General features: G+C 24.7%; 9 protein-coding genes across 9 annotated transcripts; 5 read left to right on the top strand and 4 right to left on the bottom strand.

The window, feature by feature from the left end:
* Positions 1-131: 131 nt before the first annotated feature.
* SRAE_1000278100 (Sorting and assembly machinery component 50 homolog) lies at positions 132-2,195 on the top strand (the record flags this gene model as incomplete). Its single annotated transcript, XM_024649897.1, has 3 exons — positions 132-1,208; positions 1,251-1,437; positions 1,612-2,195. The coding sequence occupies 3 exons, from the start codon at positions 132-134 to the stop codon at positions 2,193-2,195; spliced, it is 1,848 nt and encodes a 615-aa protein (XP_024503728.1).
* A 74-nt stretch (positions 2,196-2,269) lies between these two features.
* SRAE_1000278000 (Hypothetical protein) lies at positions 2,270-3,017 on the top strand (the record flags this gene model as incomplete). The annotated part of the gene is made up of 2 exons (XM_024649895.1): positions 2,270-2,470; positions 2,508-3,017. The coding sequence occupies 2 exons, from the start codon at positions 2,270-2,272 to the stop codon at positions 3,015-3,017; spliced, it is 711 nt and encodes a 236-aa protein (XP_024503727.1).
* Positions 3,018-3,499: 482 nt separating this feature from the next.
* On the bottom strand, positions 3,500-4,390 carry SRAE_1000277900 (Nematode cuticle collagen, N-terminal domain-containing protein; the record flags this gene model as incomplete). The annotated part of the gene is made up of 1 exon (XM_024649894.1): positions 3,500-4,390. The coding sequence occupies one exon, from the start codon at positions 4,388-4,390 to the stop codon at positions 3,500-3,502; it is 891 nt and encodes a 296-aa protein (XP_024503726.1).
* A 639-nt stretch (positions 4,391-5,029) lies between these two features.
* On the top strand, positions 5,030-6,172 carry SRAE_1000277800 (Kelch repeat type 1 and Kelch-type beta propeller domain-containing protein; the record flags this gene model as incomplete). Its single annotated transcript, XM_024649893.1, has 2 exons — positions 5,030-5,825; positions 5,868-6,172. The coding sequence occupies 2 exons, from the start codon at positions 5,030-5,032 to the stop codon at positions 6,170-6,172; spliced, it is 1,101 nt and encodes a 366-aa protein (XP_024503725.1).
* A 79-nt stretch (positions 6,173-6,251) lies between these two features.
* SRAE_1000277700 (Hexaprenyldihydroxybenzoate methyltransferase, mitochondrial) lies at positions 6,252-7,012 on the bottom strand (the record flags this gene model as incomplete). Its single annotated transcript, XM_024649892.1, has 4 exons — positions 6,252-6,455; positions 6,506-6,642; positions 6,679-6,892; positions 6,935-7,012. The coding sequence occupies 4 exons, from the start codon at positions 7,010-7,012 to the stop codon at positions 6,252-6,254; spliced, it is 633 nt and encodes a 210-aa protein (XP_024503724.1).
* A 1,651-nt stretch (positions 7,013-8,663) lies between these two features.
* SRAE_1000277600 (Low-density lipoprotein receptor-related protein 6) lies at positions 8,664-14,882 on the top strand (the record flags this gene model as incomplete). The annotated part of the gene is made up of 1 exon (XM_024649891.1): positions 8,664-14,882. The coding sequence occupies one exon, from the start codon at positions 8,664-8,666 to the stop codon at positions 14,880-14,882; it is 6,219 nt and encodes a 2,072-aa protein (XP_024503723.1).
* Positions 14,883-15,184: 302 nt separating this feature from the next.
* SRAE_1000277500 (Tyrosine-protein kinase Fps85D) lies at positions 15,185-16,615 on the bottom strand (the record flags this gene model as incomplete). Its single annotated transcript, XM_024649890.1, has 1 exon — positions 15,185-16,615. The coding sequence occupies one exon, from the start codon at positions 16,613-16,615 to the stop codon at positions 15,185-15,187; it is 1,431 nt and encodes a 476-aa protein (XP_024503722.1).
* A 240-nt stretch (positions 16,616-16,855) lies between these two features.
* On the top strand, positions 16,856-17,887 carry SRAE_1000277400 (Hsp90 co-chaperone Cdc37; the record flags this gene model as incomplete). Its single annotated transcript, XM_024649889.1, has 1 exon — positions 16,856-17,887. One exon carries the CDS (start codon positions 16,856-16,858, stop codon positions 17,885-17,887), a length of 1,032 nt encoding a protein of 343 aa, XP_024503721.1.
* Positions 17,888-18,649: 762 nt separating this feature from the next.
* On the bottom strand, positions 18,650-19,990 carry SRAE_1000277300 (RNA polymerase I associated factor, A49-like family-containing protein; the record flags this gene model as incomplete). Its single annotated transcript, XM_024649888.1, has 3 exons — positions 18,650-19,750; positions 19,790-19,877; positions 19,923-19,990. The coding sequence occupies 3 exons, from the start codon at positions 19,988-19,990 to the stop codon at positions 18,650-18,652; spliced, it is 1,257 nt and encodes a 418-aa protein (XP_024503720.1).
* Positions 19,991-20,350: the final 360 nt, after the last annotated feature.

The raw sequence follows: 20,350 nt of genomic DNA, 5'->3' as shown, positions 1-20,350 counted from the left end.
ATATCAGAACATTTTACTTTATTTTTAATAAACTCTTTAGAAGAATATTGGAATAATGCATTTCAATATTATATCTAAAAATACCCTGTATATTTTTATAGTTTTTCTTTATTGTGGCTTATCTCTTTCATATGTCTCGGGGATATTTTTCAGCTGATTCTATTTTTGGTAAGGCTGATAAAACAGAAGCAGTTCTTGATAAAATATATATTCATGGAGTTGAAAGAACTAAATCGGATGCCCTTGAAAAGGAATGCTCTAAACTACTTGAAAGTTCTAATTTAGATGAATTAATAAAAAATGCTGGAATTTGTGCTAGGCATTTAGAAGAAGTTGGATTATTAAAAGAATGTACACCGTTTATAAATGTGTCACCAGATAATCCTAAAGGATATGTTCTTCATTTAAAATCAGAGGAACATAGTATATTAAATTTAGGTGCCAAAACAGATATGGAATTTAATGGTCAACTTGATGCTTCATTATCTTGTGAGACAAGCAATTTTAATGGAAGAGGAGAATCCCTTAAAGCATCGTTTACAAAAAACTTAAAAGGAGGTCATTCATATGGTCTTGATTTTGATAAGCCTCTTCTTGGTTGGCAACGATATGAAAATTTAGGAATTACAATAAAAAATCCACTTTATCATCTTGATTGGAATTGTGCTGATTTATCAGAGTTATTAGGTTCATGTTATTACACAAAAAGACGATTTTTAAATAAAAACATTGATTTCAATTTTCAATTGAATTCCTCATGGAGAAAATTACTTCCAAATGATGATACACCATTCCCAATCAGAGATCAATCTGGTCATACAATGAAATTTTCTGCAGAAACTGGTATATCTATAGATAATCGGGATAGACCATTACTCGCTTCAAAAGGAACATTATTTAGATATTCTATTGAAGTTGCCAATTTAATTGGTGATGTAGCTTTCGCAAGACAACAATTAGACCTTCAAGCTTCAACACCATTATTTTTTGGAACAATTTTAAGTGCCTCACTTCGTGGAATATATGTACATTCTTTAGCTAATAAAAAATTACATTTATTAGATAGTGCATACCTAGGTGGACCATATGATATAAGAGGTTTTCAAAGAAGATCTATTGGTACTAGAGCTGATAATGCTTGTCTTGGAGGTGGAACAGCTCTTGTTGGTGCTTTACATATTTATAGGCCCATATTTTTTAAAAATTCAGTAAGTTTATTTTTTAAAATTTTTATAATTGAATATTTTTAGTTATTTTTACATAGTTTTCTAACATGTGGATCTGTTGCTAGAGCTCAATCAAAGGCAAAGTTTAGGGAATTATTGGATGTACCAAGAATTTCCACAGGATTTGGGATATCTTATATTTTTAATAATATTTTTAAATTAGAAGTAAATTATGTCCTGCCAATTCGCTATGTACCTGGTGATGCATGTAGTACCGGAATCCAGTTTGGTGTTGGAATAGACTTTTTGTAAAATATTCAGTTATAGGATTTTTTTAGAATAAATATATGCTTTTTAATTTGTTTTTTTTTTATTTTAAAAGATGCACTTTACCAAATATATTTAAAAAGAATTGAGTATTTATTTCTTGAAATATTATTTTTAGGAATGGCAAAAAAGTCAATTTTAAAGTTTGTTACTGGAAACTCTAACAAATTAAGGGAGGTTCGACAAATTATCTCTACAAATCCTTATTATGATGTTGAAGCCATAAATTTGGATCTTCCCGAATTTCAAGGAACGCCTGAAGAAATAGCAGAAAAGAAATGTCGTATTGCTATTGAACAAGTTGATGGACCCGTTATTGTTGAAGATACATCCTTATGTTTTAATGCTATGGGTGGATTACCTGGACCATACATCAAATGGTTTTTAAAAGAATTGAAACCAGAGGGTTTATTTAAAATGCTTCATGGATTTGAAGATAAAAGTGCTTATAGTTTGTGTATTTTTGCTTACTGTGAAGGTAAAGGTTGTCCTGTAAAATTATTTAAAGGAAAAAATAATGGAAAAATAGTTTTCCCAAGAGGATCAACAAATTTTGGATGGGATCCAATTTTTGAACCAGAAGGTTATAATCAAACATATGCTGAAATTGATAGTGAAATTAAGAATAAAATTAGCCACCGATCATGTGCCTTAAAAAGTCTTTGTGAATATTTAAATAACAAAATAATTAATAATAGTTAGCTTAAATATTTTTTAATAAACGTTTTACCAATTGTTTACCTTCTTCTATAATCTTAAATTGTTATATTTTTCTAATGTATCAACGTTTTTTTCAAAATTCATTACAATCTGTGACACAGATTCGTAATGTGTCTTCTAAATATGTTCGTCCTCATCCTAGACATTACAAAAGAAGATTGTTTGAGGAAGCTGTTGCTCCAGTACTTCCAGAAGAAAAAAAAAAGTGTGTTTCTAAAACTTTTTTAATGGAACAGGCAAAATTAGAAAAAGAAGAAGTAAGCTTAAAATTGCTTTTAATTAATTGTTTTTTAGTATATGGAAATTGAATTGGCTTTAGCTAAAAAGGTAAAAGATTGGATTATTGAAAATGAATTTAGAGTAATGGCATATTGCCAATTACTTCCGATACAAGGACGTACTAGACGCCTTGCAGTTAATCAACTTAGGTTACAAGAACTAGATTTGAAATCTTATTCAAATAAAGTAATGAAAAAAGTTTTTGAAAATACACCACTTGAAACAGTAAATTGTTTACTACATGGTTCCAACTGTATTATGTTTGCAAAAGACATAGATAAGTTGGGTCTTTTATTTAATCAGGCAAAAAAACTTAATTGGTTACAACCATTAGCTTTTTCAGTTGACGATAGAATTTTATCTTATAGTGAATGTGAAGCATTAGCAAAATTACCATCATTAGATTGCGTGAAAGGAGAGACTGCACAAATTATTAGCAGAATTTCTAATGATTTAGTCAACAATATTTCTCATCATTCAAATTCTTTAGCTAACACATTAGCAGAAATAAGTACTGAGAAATAGGATATCTAGATGTGCTTTTTTATATTGTTATTTTTGTTATGAATAAATTAATTTTGTTCATTTTTTTCTAATTAAATGTATTATCAAGTAAATTTTTATATAAAAAAGAGAATGTTAATTTAATTATATCTTTAACAACTAAGAATTATATATTTTAATTTTATTTAATGATAACTTCATTAGTCTTTCAGACATTTTGTAGTTGTCAAATGACTATAAATTCATTATGATATGATAATGATTGAACAGACATGGTAAAAATGTTAAGTAATTTTTGGATAAAATAAATATGCCTTATCAGAATGCTACCTTTGTAAATTATTTTACAACTAATAAAGATAAGGAAAGAAAGTAGTATAAATATTTAGAAATGTAACTTATAATCTCTTCCTTTTTTTTAAAAATAAACACAAATTGGATGAAAAATTTTTATTTGATCAATTAGATTATAATTATATCTAATCATAATAAAATGAAACATTTTAATGTTTCGTAAGGAAAACGGCACTACGTGGTGGACATGGACAATATGCTGCATCAGTACCTGGAATTCCTGGACCTCCTGGGGCTCCAGGTTTTCCATCAGTTCCTGGAGTACCTGGATTTCCGGATGTTCCTGCTGGACCTTCTGATCCTGGTTGTCCAGGAGCACCTGGTGGACCATCTTCTCCTTTTTTACCTGGACTTCCTGGTTTTCCGGAAGGACCTTTTGGACCTGGTTTTCCTTTTGCTCTTGTTCCATTAGCTCCTGGTGGTCCTGGTTGTCCATCTTTACCTGGAGCACCTGGTGCACCAGCATCTCCTTGTGGTCCTGGAGCTCCTGGTTTTCCGTCATTACCTGGAGCACCTGGTGATCCTGGATGTCCATCTGGTCCTGGTGGTCCTTGTTCTCCATCAGGTCCATTTGGTCCTGGAGGTCCTTGTGGGCATTTAATACAATCCTTTGATACTGATGGACATACAATTGGAGCATGAGTTGTAAGATTATCTTCTCCTTTTGGTCCTGGAGATCCTGGAGTACCATTTTCACCTGGTGGACCTGGTGGTCCTGGAGGTCCTGGAGGGCAAGTAGGCTTAGTTGGTTCACATTGACACCATGCTGGAAGACCACTAAAGTCTTGACGTTTTTGACGGAAGATACTGTTAAATGGATTTATTTTTGGTTTTGATGGTGGTGTAACAGAAATTTGTATACCCATTAATTCAGTCCAAGCAGCATCAGTTTCAAGACGGAAAGCATGAATACCATCATTTACAACTTCTTGAAGTTCAGAAATTTCATTATAAAGTGAAGGAATAGTAGTAATGACAGCTAAAATAGCAACTGTAGAACATGCAGTTGCAATACCAACGGCTAATTTTGCCTCAAACATTTTTTATTATTAATTAAAATAACTGATATATTTGTTATATAAAATTTTGACTTTTATAGTAACAATTTTATTAAAGATTTTTTTGGGCGTGTATGAAAAAACCTGTTATATTGAGATATCTTTAAAAGAATAATTACCAAATTATTTATTTACAAGGAACGTCCTTGAAAAAAACTTCTTATTAAAATTTAAATGTTTTTTTTTATGTTGTTTACATAACAAATAAAATAATACAAATATATATTAATAAAATTTGTAAAGATAGAAACATTTGTACTAATTATAACTTTGTCAGCAATATTGATAAGATAAAAATATTATACAAAAGAAATGAACTCTTTTAACAACGTATTATAAAACAAAACATTTCTTTATCAAAACATTAAAACAATACATAAAAATTTAAATGATGATAGTAGTGTTTAACTTCTTTGTCCATAACTTTATACCATGCTGGTATCATTAATTTTTAAGGATAATTGTATTAAACAAGTTTCTACCTCATTTCTTACTAGTTATTTTAATTATTTTACTGCATACTATCATTTTTATGGCCTAAAAAATTCATTTATAAATTTAAACAATATCGATGGTACTATTTTTGATGAATTGGTAAAAATAATTCAAAATGATATTATAATGTATAATGATATGATGCCTGACATAATAGTTGCTGCTGATTTTTTGCAATGCGACATTATTCTAGAGAAATGTATTGAAAGGATATTACTTAATAATAATATCAATATAATTCAGGATTTTCAAATTTTTAGTATTTTATTTTCTTTTCAACAAAATTCACCAAAATTATTTTATCTTTTGGTTAAAAATTATAAAAAGTTAAAGGAACTACCTATTGAAATGATGGATGAAAGAAATTTCTCTACACTCCTATCAAGTCATTTTTTTAATCCCCCAATTGATACTATTACAAATTTAATTGATCAATGGTTGTCAAAGAATCAATGTAATATTAATCTTTTATTGTATACAACATTACCAAAAACAAAATATTTTTCCTATTATATTATTAATAAAAATATAATAAAAAAAATAACAATTTCAACAAAAACTTTACAATTTTTTACATCACAAGAGTATATTTTAAATGAATTTATTCCATCATCTGTTATTCAATATAATGAAAATTCAATTTTTGTTTATAATAATCAAATTGAAAATTTTATTACACAAGGTTTTATTATAAATGAAAAAAATAAAGTTTTAAAATTACCACCACACTTGGCACCACGAATACATTATTCAACACTTATTTATAAAGATAATATTTATACTTTTGGTGGTATTTTTAATAATATTCGTTCATTTTCTGTTGAGAGTTATAATTTAATAACAAAAAAAAGAAAACTTCTTTCTAGTATGCCAATTGCTGTTATGGATGCTTCAGTTGTGGTACTCAATGACTTTATTTATGGTAGAGTTTAATGTCTTTTGTAATTTTAAATTGTAATTATAGTTATTGGTGGGGTAATTAACGAAAAAGTTAATGTTGTTCAGGTGTATGACATTAGAAATGATAAGTGGAAACCGGTTTCACCAACAAATCATCCCTCATCTAAAAGTACAACACTTGCATATGATGGAAAAATTATTGTTATTCATGATAAATCTATTGAATCTTATAATCCATTATTAGGAGAATGGAAAATTATTAAATATAATAACAAAGATATAAAAAATATTTTTTCAGATAATGATGGAATATATGCATGTTATTGTAACAACAACAATGAATATAAAATAGATCTAATATATAAATAATATATTATTATATAACTAATAAAATTTGATAGATATTTTGTAGAAAAAAAAAATTAGGTACAAATAAAATTAAATTTATTTACGCTAAAGCTTTTTTTCCAATTAAAAAATAATTTATATTAGTATTATTAATCCAAAACCAATCATTTGTTAATGGATTATAAGCAACACCATTACATAAAGTTGTTTTAATATTATTTTTATATAAAATATCTGTTAAATAATTAGGATCAACAAATTTTTCCCAATCATGAACACCTTCTGGAACAATTCCAATAATATTCTTAAAAATATTAAATTAATATAAAAAAAAATTATTTATATATATATTACCTCAGCCATTTCTATAGCTAAAATTTTTGATAAAAATGTTTTGTTAATTGTTGAAAAAAATATTGACCCATTATTTTTTAAGAGACCAGAACATTTGGTAACAAAATCTTCTACATTTGGTACATGTTCAATTACTTCTGAAGCAATAACAATATCATAACTATTATCTTTACCTTTTGAAAATTCTTCAATTGTGTTATGTATAAAATTTACACGCTTTCTAATGTTATCATTTAATATTTTTTGGGCAGAATTTGTTGCAGAAGTGACACTTTCTTTACAAGCATCTACACCTGTAACAGAAGCACCAAGTCTTGCCAAAGAAAAAGATAAAATACCACCACCACTTCCAACTTCAAGAATATTTTTACCATTCAAATTTTGTGACTAAAAAGTATAATTAATAAATAGCTTATTATTTATTCTTACATTAGCAATTTTAAGTATAGTTGGAACACGAAGCCTATTCAATGAGTGAAGTGCTTTAAACTCTTTATTTTCATCCATCCAAACATTTCCTAGTTTAGCAAAATTTTCAACTTCATTTTTATCAACATATTTTGAAAAATTTCTTACACCTAAAATTCTATGCATTATTAAGTTTCATATTAATAAAATAAAATATCACCTCTCCATTAAATCTGTTCAAGATATATAATTATTTAAAAATAAAATAAAATATTACCCATAATTGTAAAGATAATTAAAAGTATTTATATAAATTTTTTTTTATCGGTATCACTAACATTTTCTAATGTCTAATAAAAATATTTTTACACATCAATCAAATGATCTTTTTTTTACACAAAATTAAAAACAACTCTTGATACAATTAAGATTTTAGAAGGTTTTTACCATTAACAATCACCAAGAATAAATAAAAAGTTCAAATTGATATATATAACTATTCATTTTAGTTTATTATTTCATAAAATAAACGTGAAATTTTTGTGAATGATTATTGATTAGAAAATGAAATTGCATATAATGTATATTTTATCACTTTATATTTATCATATTTTTTTTTGTTGATATTATTTAGTTATAATATTTCCTTTCAAACTTTTGTGAAGTTATATTTTTTTTTATATTTAAAATGTTTGTGTGTTAAAACTTTTATTATATACTATCTTTTTTTATTTTAATGTAATACAGTATATTTAAATATCAAACTAAATAATAAAACCAATTTGAGAGATAGTTAAAATAAATTAAAAAATGTTTGTCAAAAGATAAATTAACCTTCTTCTTTTATATTGATAATACATTCATTTAAAATTTCTTTTTATTGTCATTTTTATTTAAAAGACAGAGAATGGTATATTTTTAAATATTTACAATGAAAAAATAAAAGGAATAGTTAAGATGGAAAATAATTATAGTTGTCAAATATAGAACCATAGATTTATTTTTCTTAAATATGGTACATTTTATATCAGTAACTCGTTGTAAGACATCTATTATGTTTATGTATATCTAAAAGTATGATAAAAAAAAAAAATTTTGTCCAAAAATTGTATTGTGATATAAACATAATTGCCTCTCATCATTATGGCATATAATAATGTAACATTTTATTATCATTTTGACCAGATAAAATATTTTTATTAGTATTAAAGTTTTATAGTGGCATCATATTACAAGAGGGGAATGACCGTGAAGATCTTGATGTAATTCTGTTTTATTAGTTATAATCTTTGACATTATTTATATAAAAGGTTAATAAATTATTAAATTTTCAATTATAATAAGGCTATTAATGTTTAAAAAAATATATATATATATTTATTTATATATATTTTTTTTTATAATATATTACACTGTTTAGTTGAATTACTAATTAATGAATGATATATTTAATTACCAAAATAATAATCATATATTTTTTTTTCAATACATTATTTCTATGCATTTATTTATTATTAATTTTTTTTTGTCAATTACCTATCTAATAATATCACTGATTAATTTATATTTCTTACATTTAAAAAGTTTAATATACAAATGCTCTTTTTTTTTCACTTTTTAAATAGTTGATCTTAATTAATTATCACTATTAATAAAATTTTTTTTAAGTTCATTTAAAGGGTATCTCGCATCAAATGTATATTTTGTGTTTTAATTCTATAATCGCATACTAATATTATAATTTCTAATAATGATAAGAATATTTAAAAAGAATAAAAGTTATAATTGGCAATCAAATTTACTAATACTACTATTTTTACTTATAAAATTTTGTTATTCTTTTTCTAATGAAAATTGTGAAAGTTCAAGTAATTGCAATAATGTAACATCATGTTATTTTGGAGCATGTAGTCAAATATGTAGTAAAAATGAAAATAGTATATCATGTTCATGTGAAGGTGGATATTATTTATTAAAAGATAATTTTACATGTAAAAGTGTATCACTTAATCATCCATTATTAGTTTATGCAGCAAGTTTTGAAATAAGACTTGTTAATCTTGAAAAAATGTCTCCAATTCCAAGAACTGCAGTTGTTCCACATCATATGGCATCAAGTGTCTCATTATTATCAAATGTTAGAAATACAGTAGCATTAGATTATTATTATGAAGATCCTAATAATATAACAATATTTTGGGTTGATATTAAACGTAGTAGTATTAATAGTGGTCGTCTTAAAAAAGGTTTACTTGTTGATGTTAAGCCTATTATTACTTTTGGTATACATACACCTGAAGGTATTGTTGTAGATTGGATTGTTAAAAATATATATTGGGTGGATTCAAAATTAGATCAAATATTTGTTTCAGATTTTAATGGTAAATATGTTACAACAATATTAAGTGTAAATATAACAAATCCACGTGGAATAGCAGTAGATCCAAGTTTAGGATATTTATTTTGGAGTGATTGGGATATAAAAAATCCACGTATTGAACGATCAAATATGGATGGTAGTGATAGAAAAGTAATTTATAAATCTAATGTATCTTCTGAGGATGGTTGGATAAATTCTATTTCATTAGATTATATAGCAAAAAGGGTATATTGGGTTGATGCAAAAAGTGATAAAATATTATCAACAGATTATGATGGAAATGATATGAAAGAAATATTTAATGATTCAATGTTTATTGAACATCCTTTTGGTGTAGAGGTATTTGAAAATCATGTATATTGGGGTGATTGGAAAACATTTTCAATTTATCGTGCCAGTAAATGGAATGGTTCACATATTGAAGTTGTTGATATAAGACCATTTGGTATTCCATTAGGTATTCGTATTATTCATCCATCAAGACAAAATAAAATAATGAAAAATCCATGTAAAGATAATGGTGGATGTTCACATATATGTCTTATTAAAACAAAAAATTCACGAACATGTGGATGTCCTCATATGATGGTAATTGATGAATCAGGAATAAATTGTAAAATGGCTAATTTAAGTATATTAATGGTAAAAGGTGATGATTTATATATGTATGATTTAGAATATAATACTTCAATACGATATCCATTTTTAAATTTATATGATGAAAAAATAATTGATTTTACTATTGATACAATTAGAAATATAACATATTGGATTGGAAGTAAAAGTAATAATATTCAGGGAGTAAATTATGTACAATCACATCCAACATCAAAAATTATTGGTGGATTAAGAGATTTTAAATATAATGAAAAATATTTATCATTAAATGTTGATATAGTTACAGGTTTAATTTATTACATAACTAAAACATTAAATTATATATCATTTAATGTTATCAATCCAGTAAATGGATTTGACAAATTATTATTTAACAATAATATGTATAATTTTATTAAAAATCCAGAAAAATTGATTGTTGCTTATAAAAAAGGATTCATACTATGGTTTGATACTGGATATGACAATTTTAAAATTTTTAAAGCCTCTTTAGATGGTGGAAATATTGAAGAAATAAAAATAATGGATAATAATAGAGGAAAAATTATTTCTTCTGCATCAATTGATCCTAATAATGATTATATAATTTATTCAAATGATACAACCGAAAGTTATGTTATAATATTAAAAGATGGTTCTTTAAAAAAAATTAATTTTAATAATTATAACTATGGAAAAATATCATCAGTTTCTTTTTTAGAAAGTAAAAATAGTTTTTTATGTTATAATATAAATGAAAAAAAGTTAGTTATGATGCGTATGAATAATAATTTTATTGTTACTAATATTGATCAAATAATTGAAATAGAAAATGATAGTTTAGAAAATCATAATTTAGTTAGAATTATTGATAAAACTCCAAATGATATAGTTAATGAAAAAGATATAAATTGTGAAAAATTAAATTGTAGTCAAATTTGTATTAGAATTAATAATAATTTATCTGATAGAAAATGTTTATGTGGAGATGGTTTTATGGTTGAAGAAAATAAATGTTACTTAAAAAATGATACTTTTATTGGTATTAATAATAATAGTCAAGTTGTTTTAGTTAATGGAAAAAATTCTTCAGATATGGATGTTGTCATAAAATTACCTGGTGAAGCACATCATTTAATTCCTACCTCAATTTCTTTTGACCTAAAACAATCTATTTTATATTTTATTGATAATAAGACATTAAGTCTTTGGATGTTTGATTTATATAATAATTCAGCTACCAAACTTTTAGTTAACTCTCCACATGCACAAATGAAGGCTGTTGCTGCTAATCCTATTAATGGATTAATTTATATTTCTTCAATATTACATGATGAAGAAGAGAAATATAATATAGTTGAGTATCTTGATCCAAAACGAATAGATTTAAGAAATGTTATATTAAAAATAAAAAATGATACTATATATGATTTATTCATTGACTATAAAAATGGTATATTAATTATTATAACATTGAATATGACAAAATATAAATTTTATGTATGGACAAGTGATTTAGATGGCTCAAACTTAAAATTTTTATATGGTGGATATAAATTTAAAACTCCACCAAAAAATATATTTTTTTTAACAACAAAATCAAGTATTATTGGATTAAATGATAATAATAAATGGGAATCATTTGATTATAAAACATTAAAAGTATATAGAGATGAAAAATTTACAGATTTAACACTTCAAAAACATTTAATTTCAAGAATAAAAAAAGGTGATTTTATTGATATAGATTATGCCTCTGTACCAGTAACAAATAAATGGATTAAAATAAATAAATGTGAAGAAAATAATGGTGGTTGTGAAGAGATTTGTTTTCATAAAAATTATAATAAAATATTTTGTGCCTGTGTTTTTTCAAAACTTGATCAACATAACAAAACTTGTGAAACTTATCCTGCATATCTTGCATATTCACTTGGTATTCAAATTGATTTTGCTCCAATATTTGGAGATATTGAAACATTTAGATTGTCAAATGAAGCATTTCTTGAGGCAGGTTCAATGAAAAAAGCCTTAAAAACTATTGAAGCAACAGATTCAATAAATAATGCATATACATTAACTGTTGATATGGATGAAAAACAATATATTATTGCTGATAATGGTGCACATAGAATAGCTGCTGTTACTTTTGATGGAATGGATAATTATATAATTTCTGAGTATATTGGTCCAGTTGAAGGTGTAGCATTTGATCCAATAGAAAGAAATATTTATTTTACATCAAGAAATACTATACAAAAAGTTTCATTTTTATCAACAAATATTACTCATTATCCTGTAGAAAGTGAAATAATATTAAAACTAGGTAAACGTGATAAACTTCGTGGTATTGCTATTGATGGATGTAGAAAAATAATATTTTATTGTAATTATCGTGAAGATTTACCAAGTATTGAAAAAGTAACATTTAGTGGATATAAAAGAGAAAAAATTATTAAAAATAATATTTTATCACCAACATTTATGGCAATTGATTATAAATCAACTAAACTTTATTGGGTTGATGGACAATTAAATAAAATTGAAAGAATAGATTATGATGGTAAACATAGAGAAAATATTTTATTATCAGATGATGAAATAAAAAATGAAAAAGATGAAAAAAAAGAAGATAAAGGTATTCATCCATTTGGTATAGCAGTATATGGTGATTATATTTATGTAACTGATTGGAAACAACGTTCAGTTATTATGATTGATAAAATAACAGGTGGTAGATCACATATTATAGCAAAAAATTTTTATTTACAACCATTTGGATTGACAGTTGTTGCTAAAGAAATTAATGATTGTGGTATTGATGCATGTACAATTAATAATAATCTTGGTTGTCAAGATGTTTGTAGACTTACAGCTTCAGGAATACCACATTGTTCTTGTAATGGTGAAAGAGTTCTCCTTCCTGATAATAAAACATGTACTGATGATTATTTTAATAAATGTTCTAAAGATCAATTTACATGTTCATCAACATTAACATGTATACCATATATTAATGTTTGTGATGGTATTAAAGATTGCCAAAATGGTGAAGATGAAGTTGTTGAATTTTGTACAGAAAGAGTATGTCGTGATGGATATTATTCATGTGGTAATGGACGTTGTGTAGATGATCCATCTCAATGTGATAAAATATTTCAATGTGAAGGTAATTTTTTTAATGGAAATGATTGTAAATGTGATCCTGGATATATTTTTGATCAAAAAGAAAGATTATGTGCCTTAATACGTATAGATTATAGGAGAAAAGAAAAATGTGGAAATATTACATGTTTAAATGGTGGAATTTGTGATAAGAAAAAAAATATATGTTTATGTCCTGGTGGTATAAGTGGAAAAAGTTGTGAAAATGATCCATGTTATAATAGATGTCTTAATAAAGGTATATGTACAATGTCAACAAAAGGTTCTCCATCACCACATTGTGATTGTCCAATTGAATATCATGGTGAAAGATGTGAAAAATTAAAATGTGCTGGAAGATGTAATAAAAATGGTATATGTATAGTTGATGAAATTACTGGACTTCCATTATGTCATTGTAATATAGGATGGAGTGGAGAAAATTGTGAAATATCAGAATCTGTTTGTAAAGATTTTTGTTTTAATAATGGACATTGTTTAGAGGCACATAATAATTTACCATATTGTAATTGTCCAAGAAATTATAATGGTCTTCAATGTGAAAATTGTATTACAAAAGATAATTTACCATTAGAATGTAAAAATGGTGGACATTGTGTTGATAGAAGTTATTGTAAATGTACTAATGGTTTTAATGGATTAAATTGTGAAGTTAATATATGTCAATTTCATTGTTTTAATGATGGAAAATGTAGTACTGATGAAAATGGAAAACCTTTATGTGAATGTCTTCCATCATATTATGGAGATAGATGTGAAAATAGTATTTGTGATTCAGAAATTGATCCATGTAATGGAAATGGTCTTTGTCTTCCAATACCAAATATTATATCAAAAAAAAATTATACATGTCTATGTAATTCTAGATATGAAGGTGAAAATTGTAGTAAAAAAATTGGTGTTCATGAATATTGTATAAATTCAATAAATATTTTACCAATTTTAGATAATCCAGATGAGGTGGAGTGTGAATGTCTACCAGGATATACAGGATCACGTTGTGAAATACCAGAATTATGTATAAATTATTGTAAAAATAATGGAAAATGTAATTATGATTATGAAACAGGTAAACGTATATGCAAATGTGTTAAAGGAACTGCTGGACCACAATGTGAAATAATAACAGCAAAAAATTGTTCTGATATAGAATGTAAAAATGGTGGTGTTTGTGGTTTATCATTTAATAAAAATGTTGAATGTTATTGTCAATTAGGATGGAATGGTTTTGATTGTACATTACCATCATGTCATGATTATTGTCAAAATAAAGGTGAATGTCATATATTTGATAATGGATTTGAAAGTACACCTTATTGTAAATGTAAAAATGGTTGGTTTGGTGTACATTGTACATCAAATTTAGCATTAAATCCTGAAAATAAAAATAAAGGTTCTTTCAATTTTGATGAAGATAATGAAATTAAATTTAATAAATGGTTATACTTATTTACATATTTTTTATTTGGTATTTTTATTATAGGAATATTACTTATTTTATTTTCCTATTTTTATAAAAAAATATCAATAACAAAATTATTTAATCATCATCGTCTTCATAATCCATTAAATATTGGTTGTGAAATGGAAGAATTTAACAATGAAGCTTTTATGTTAGGTGAAGAAGCTGTTGAAATACCTTCTGAAGATGATAGAATAAATTATTCAAATACAATCAATGGTAATGTTTACAATAATACAGTATTTATAATGAGTGATCTCGATATGCGATTAAGCAGGCAAAATATGACGTCGAAACCTGAAGCAGAAGAATTGTTACATCAAAATATGGAACAAAATACCAATGATGAAAAAATTTTTAAATAAAATTTAGCAAAATATTCTTGTGTACATATGTATTGTTGTTGAATTTGTTCATTAAACTTTTAATAAATTTATATTATCATTATGATATTTATAAATATATTAATAATATTATAATTATTATTATTATAATATGTTATATTAATTAAAAAACAAAAATTAGATAAACATTAAAATTTAATAAAACTTTTTTTTTATAATTTTATATGTCATAGATTACTTTTAGGAAAAATAAATTTTTTTTATATTTTTATTTGTAAAAAATACCATAAAAATTTGTTAGTTATTTTTAAGTTGTAATACATTTATAAATCTTTTCTAAATAAATCATCACTACTTGAAGATGATTTACCAGCTTCAGAAGTTTCTTTATAAGAATGTTTCATATAAAATTTATTTCTATTAACTCCAGGTAATTTATTTAATGTCATTTTATTAATTGGAAATAAATTCTTTGATACAGAAACATTTTCCATAAAAAAATGTTTTAAACATTTAAATGTTGGTCTTTTAGTTGGTATATCATTAAGCATCAAAACTGTATAATCTAATAAAGTTTTTGGTACTTTTAGAGGCATATTCCAAAGATTTTTATTTGTTATTTTATTTATTATTTCTTCTTCTTTTTCAGATTCAAAAGGAATTTCACCATTTGAAAATATTTCATATATTACAACAGCCATAGCCCAAATATCAGATTTTGTTGAGTATATAGGAGCTTTTAGAAAAAGTTCTGGAGCCATAAATGCAGATATTTTGGTAAAATTTCTATAAGGAAGGCAATTAAATTCAAAATCTCCAACTTTTAAACTTCCATTAATAGATATAAATACATTTTTTGATTTTAAATTTTTATGAATATTATTTTTAGAATGTAAATATTCCATTCCTCTACATATTTCATAACAATAAAGAAATGCCTCCTGAACACTAATTTTTCCTTTTTGTTTTTTTAAATGTTTTGATAATGAACCACCACCACAATATTCTAGTATTCTAATTTTAGGATCTTTTTCAATAATTCCATAAAATAATACTAAATTGGTATGAATAAGATATGATAATGACTTAACTTCTTTAACAATCTCATTATATTTTTCAGTATAAATTTTTTCATCAATTTTAGAATTTCTTGATATTTTAATAGCAATATCTTTACATTTATTATTTTGTAAACGGTAAATACCAGTGTAAAGAGAAGAAAAAGTTCCTTGATCAATTAAATCATCATCACTATTATATTGAATTTGACAACTTTTAATAATATAATTTGGTTTATAAATAAAATTTTTCATTCTATAACCATGTGGTAAAGTTCTCATAGTAAAAAATTCAATTAAATCAACAGGATTTAAAAAATATCTTAAACATTTATCTCTTTTAGATGCTTGAAGAAACCAAAATTTTTCATCACTTGAGGTTAATGTAAATTTTGCTATAACTTTTTTAGTAACACGAATTGTAATAACAGGTATATGTATTTGAGTGGGTTCTGGAATACTAACAAGCCAATCACCTTCTTGTTTTAATAATAGTTGTAATTCACATTTTGCTCTATATCCATGAAACCATGGTTGTTCTTCTATAGAACGAAAATATGGTTTACCTTTATTTGTATCATACAACCAGATTGGATCCAAATATTCAATATCATCATCTGGTAATTTCCGTGCTATCAATGATTTTTCTTTTTCAACAGAAAAAGATTTAACAACATTTCTCTCTTGAGTTGGCATTAAAATATCTTTTTTTCAGTGATGTAAAAATAACAAATATTTAGAAAAAATTTTTTTAGATTTTTTTCTTTAGCTATATTAATATAAATTATAATAATTTTAATATACAATTATATTGGCAAATTATTACAATTAATTAACAAAATTTAAATATTAAATATTAAAATTTATACATTATTTAAATCAAATTTAGATAACATATTCGCATTATTTTTATTTTATTATTTTATTCTCTTAAAAATGCCTATTGATTATTCACATTGGAAAAAAATTGAAGTTTCTGATGATGAAGATGATGTTCATCCAAATATTGATACACCATCACTTTTTCGTTGGAGACATCAAGCTAGATTAGAAAAAATGGCTCAAAAAAAAGAACAAGAATTGAAACTTAAAAAAGAAAAAGAAGAAGTTGAGAAACAAAAACAAGAACTTGAACAGAAATTTAAAAATGTAGATATTGAAAATAATGATGAATATGCCAAAATTTCTGAAGAAATAAAAAAACAAGAAGAGGAATATAAAAAAAAAGAAGAAGAATTAATAAAAAATAATCTTAATGAAGCTTGGAATATTGATACAATTGGAAAAGTAACAACAAATGCTTCTCGTATTAATAAGGCAAGTAACAAACGAATAGATGTATCAAAAAAAAATCAAACCGGTGAAGAGATGGTTGAATATTTTGAAAAGTATAGTCTTGATCTTAAAAAATTAGAAGCTGTTGTTGGTGATTATCCTTTGCAAAAATTTTTACTCGATAATCCAAATCTTGTTGATGAAGATGCTACATCATGGCTTACTTTAGAAGCACTTAATTATGCTCGAGTTGAAGAGTTTGATAAAATGAAAAATTGTATTGAAAAATGTGTTATTATTCAATATATTCTTGAGGGTGGACAATACTTGAATGAGAAACCAAGTGATCCTCGTGTCATAAATGAAATATTTGCCAAAAAACGTCGTAATGTACCAGAGGTACAACAAGTATATACTTCAAATATTCAAGACATGGAAGATCGTATTAAAAAACGTGCAATTGAAAAAAATATGGAAGCTGATAAAGAAGCTAGAGAAAAGAGAATTTCTGAATCACCAGGTGGAATGGATCCTGTTGAAGTCATCAATTCAATGCCACAAGAATTAGCAGATTGCTTTGTTAACAGAGATAAGGAACAACTTATTAAAGTAGCTTCAACAATGCCTCAAGATGTCTTTGCTTATCATTTAGATCGTTGCATTAAAGCTGGCTTATGGAATACTCAAGAATAAAATTTTGATAAGAGATGATGATATCAAAATAAATTAAAAAGAAGAAAAATAAAAAAAAATAATTTTTAAATATTTGTTTATTTCATTGCATAAAAAATAAAAAGAATAAAACATAATAATTAATTTTGAAAGATTTTCTACTTTAAAAATATAAATATTTTTTTAAAAAACTTTTAATAAAATTAATTTTAGGACAATAAAGTTAAACGAATTTGTACAATATAAAAAATGTTTCACTTAATTATTCAAATTATTAGATAAATAAATTATATTAATAATATTAAAATTTAAAAAAAATATTTAATAATATATGCTTATAATATTTATGATAAAAATACTTTTTCATGAAAAAAGAATTCATTATATGATGTATAAATATTTTAAAAACATAATTCTTTGTAATTTATTAAAAAAATTACACAGATGAATAACAAAGTAATTCCACGTATTAACTTATTATATAATTATACCTCAATCTTTAATATAAATTTTATTTAATAATTAACAAAAAAAATGTACAATATAAAAACAAAACATAACAATATAAATATACCAGCATACACTAGCAATTTAAAAAAAAATAAAATTGGTATAATTTATAAAAAAAGGTGAATAAAATAATTAAAAAATTTGATGTAATTTCTAACTTGAACTAAAAAAAAACAAATATACATATGTAATTATAAAAAAAACATCCTCTTTTAGACATAACTTTAATAATAACAAAAAAATAACATAACAAAAATTGTACAAACAAATTTCTCAACGTTTCCTTTTTGACGAAAAGATTCTTGATCCAGGAGGATTTTTTAATACTCCAACTCTTATAGCTCCATAATTAAGTTGTTCATCACTAGTAGCTTTATTAATAACACATCCAAGTTTATTAAGATATTTAATCATTTGTTGTTCACTAATATGAAATTGTTTAGAAGCAATGTTGATATAAATTGAATGTGATGGTGCATTAAGAATCATATAAAGAATTATAATACGTGAAGCAATTTTGTCTTTTGTTGTGGTATCATGTGGTATGTTTCCAAATTTACTCATCTTACTAACATCTAGAAACTCTGAGTTAACTTGATTTACCAATATTTCAGGAACACCTGAACAAGAAACTTTTTTAGGATCAACAGTTTTTGCACCTTTACAAATTACATATAATGATACCATATAGTGTAGTTTCATAAGAAGATAAAGTGTTTTTGTAGCGCCTTCACACTTAACATTCTGTTGAACTAAATCAATAATAAGTTTAGGGAAACCTAAGTTTTCTAAATCATTGCAACTTTTATTTTGGAAAAATTCTAAACAGTTTTCAGATACCAAATCATATGTAGAATCATCAATAAATTGTTCAATAGGCCATATTTCTAATGGTTTCTTTCCATTTGGATTATATTTAGGTAAAACATCACCTTGTATTGTTCCACCAATTGCATTTAATGCTTCAATTCCAGATTGATTAAGATTTGGTTTTTCATCAACATTTGTAGTTGAAGCGAATGCAGTATCCGCTAATGCAGTCATTGTATCTTGATCAACATTACGCCTAACAACATCATCTAACATCTTTCTCTTTTTGATTGAACCAAAATCTGTTGTCAAAGCATTTCTTTTTTCTAAAAATTGCTCTTTCTTAAATCCACTACTATTTTTATAGTCAGCTTTGGTATTTTCTTTCAAAATTTTTCCACTAAAAAATTTATTTTTATTTTTGACTAATCGTGACTGCAATTTAACAAGAGAAACTGGCTTATATAAAACATCTTTAGTTCTTTTATTTACGTAAGCTACAAAATAGTCATTAGAATCATTTTTTGAAACATTTCCATAATTAATAATATTAGATTCATTATCCTAAAAAATAAATTTAAAAAAATAAAATTGAAAACGAACCTCATCATTTAAAACATATGAAATGGCACCATTGTCAAAATTAATTTTTTTGTATGTTGCTGAAGTAGGACTTTTAAGACGATGTCCACTTAATAATATAGCAACATCTTTTGGAGAACTTTCATCAACATACTTTATTGGGACATGTTTAGAAGATTCTAAATCAGAATCCGACACAGGAATATGTTCTATTTTAGTCATAGAAAAGTGTAAATTTTTTTAGTTTATAAAAAGATAGTGGAATATAAAGTTAAAATATTAAATTATGAAAATCGTTATAGGACGAAATGTTGTTATTGGAATAATATTTATTTGATAGTCTTTAAAAATAAAATTAATATAAAAGATGTTATATTTGATAATTATGAGTAAAGTTATATATCTCGTTATATTTAAAAGATTAATTTTATACAAATTAAATGAGGTATACTTTTATAAAGAACAATTATTAATATAATTTAGAATTTTAAAAATTTTTTTGAAATCAAGTTTTCATTAAAATTCCAACGTTTGAAAAGTATTGTTTAATTATGCTGAGGATGCATACATGTTTATATTTAG

This window comes from Strongyloides ratti (assembly GCF_001040885.1).
Source record: "Strongyloides ratti genome assembly S_ratti_ED321, chromosome : 1".
NCBI classification, from domain to species: Eukaryota; Metazoa; Nematoda; class Chromadorea; order Rhabditida; family Strongyloididae; genus Strongyloides; species Strongyloides ratti.
This window is presented reverse-complemented; position numbering and strand designations above follow the sequence as displayed.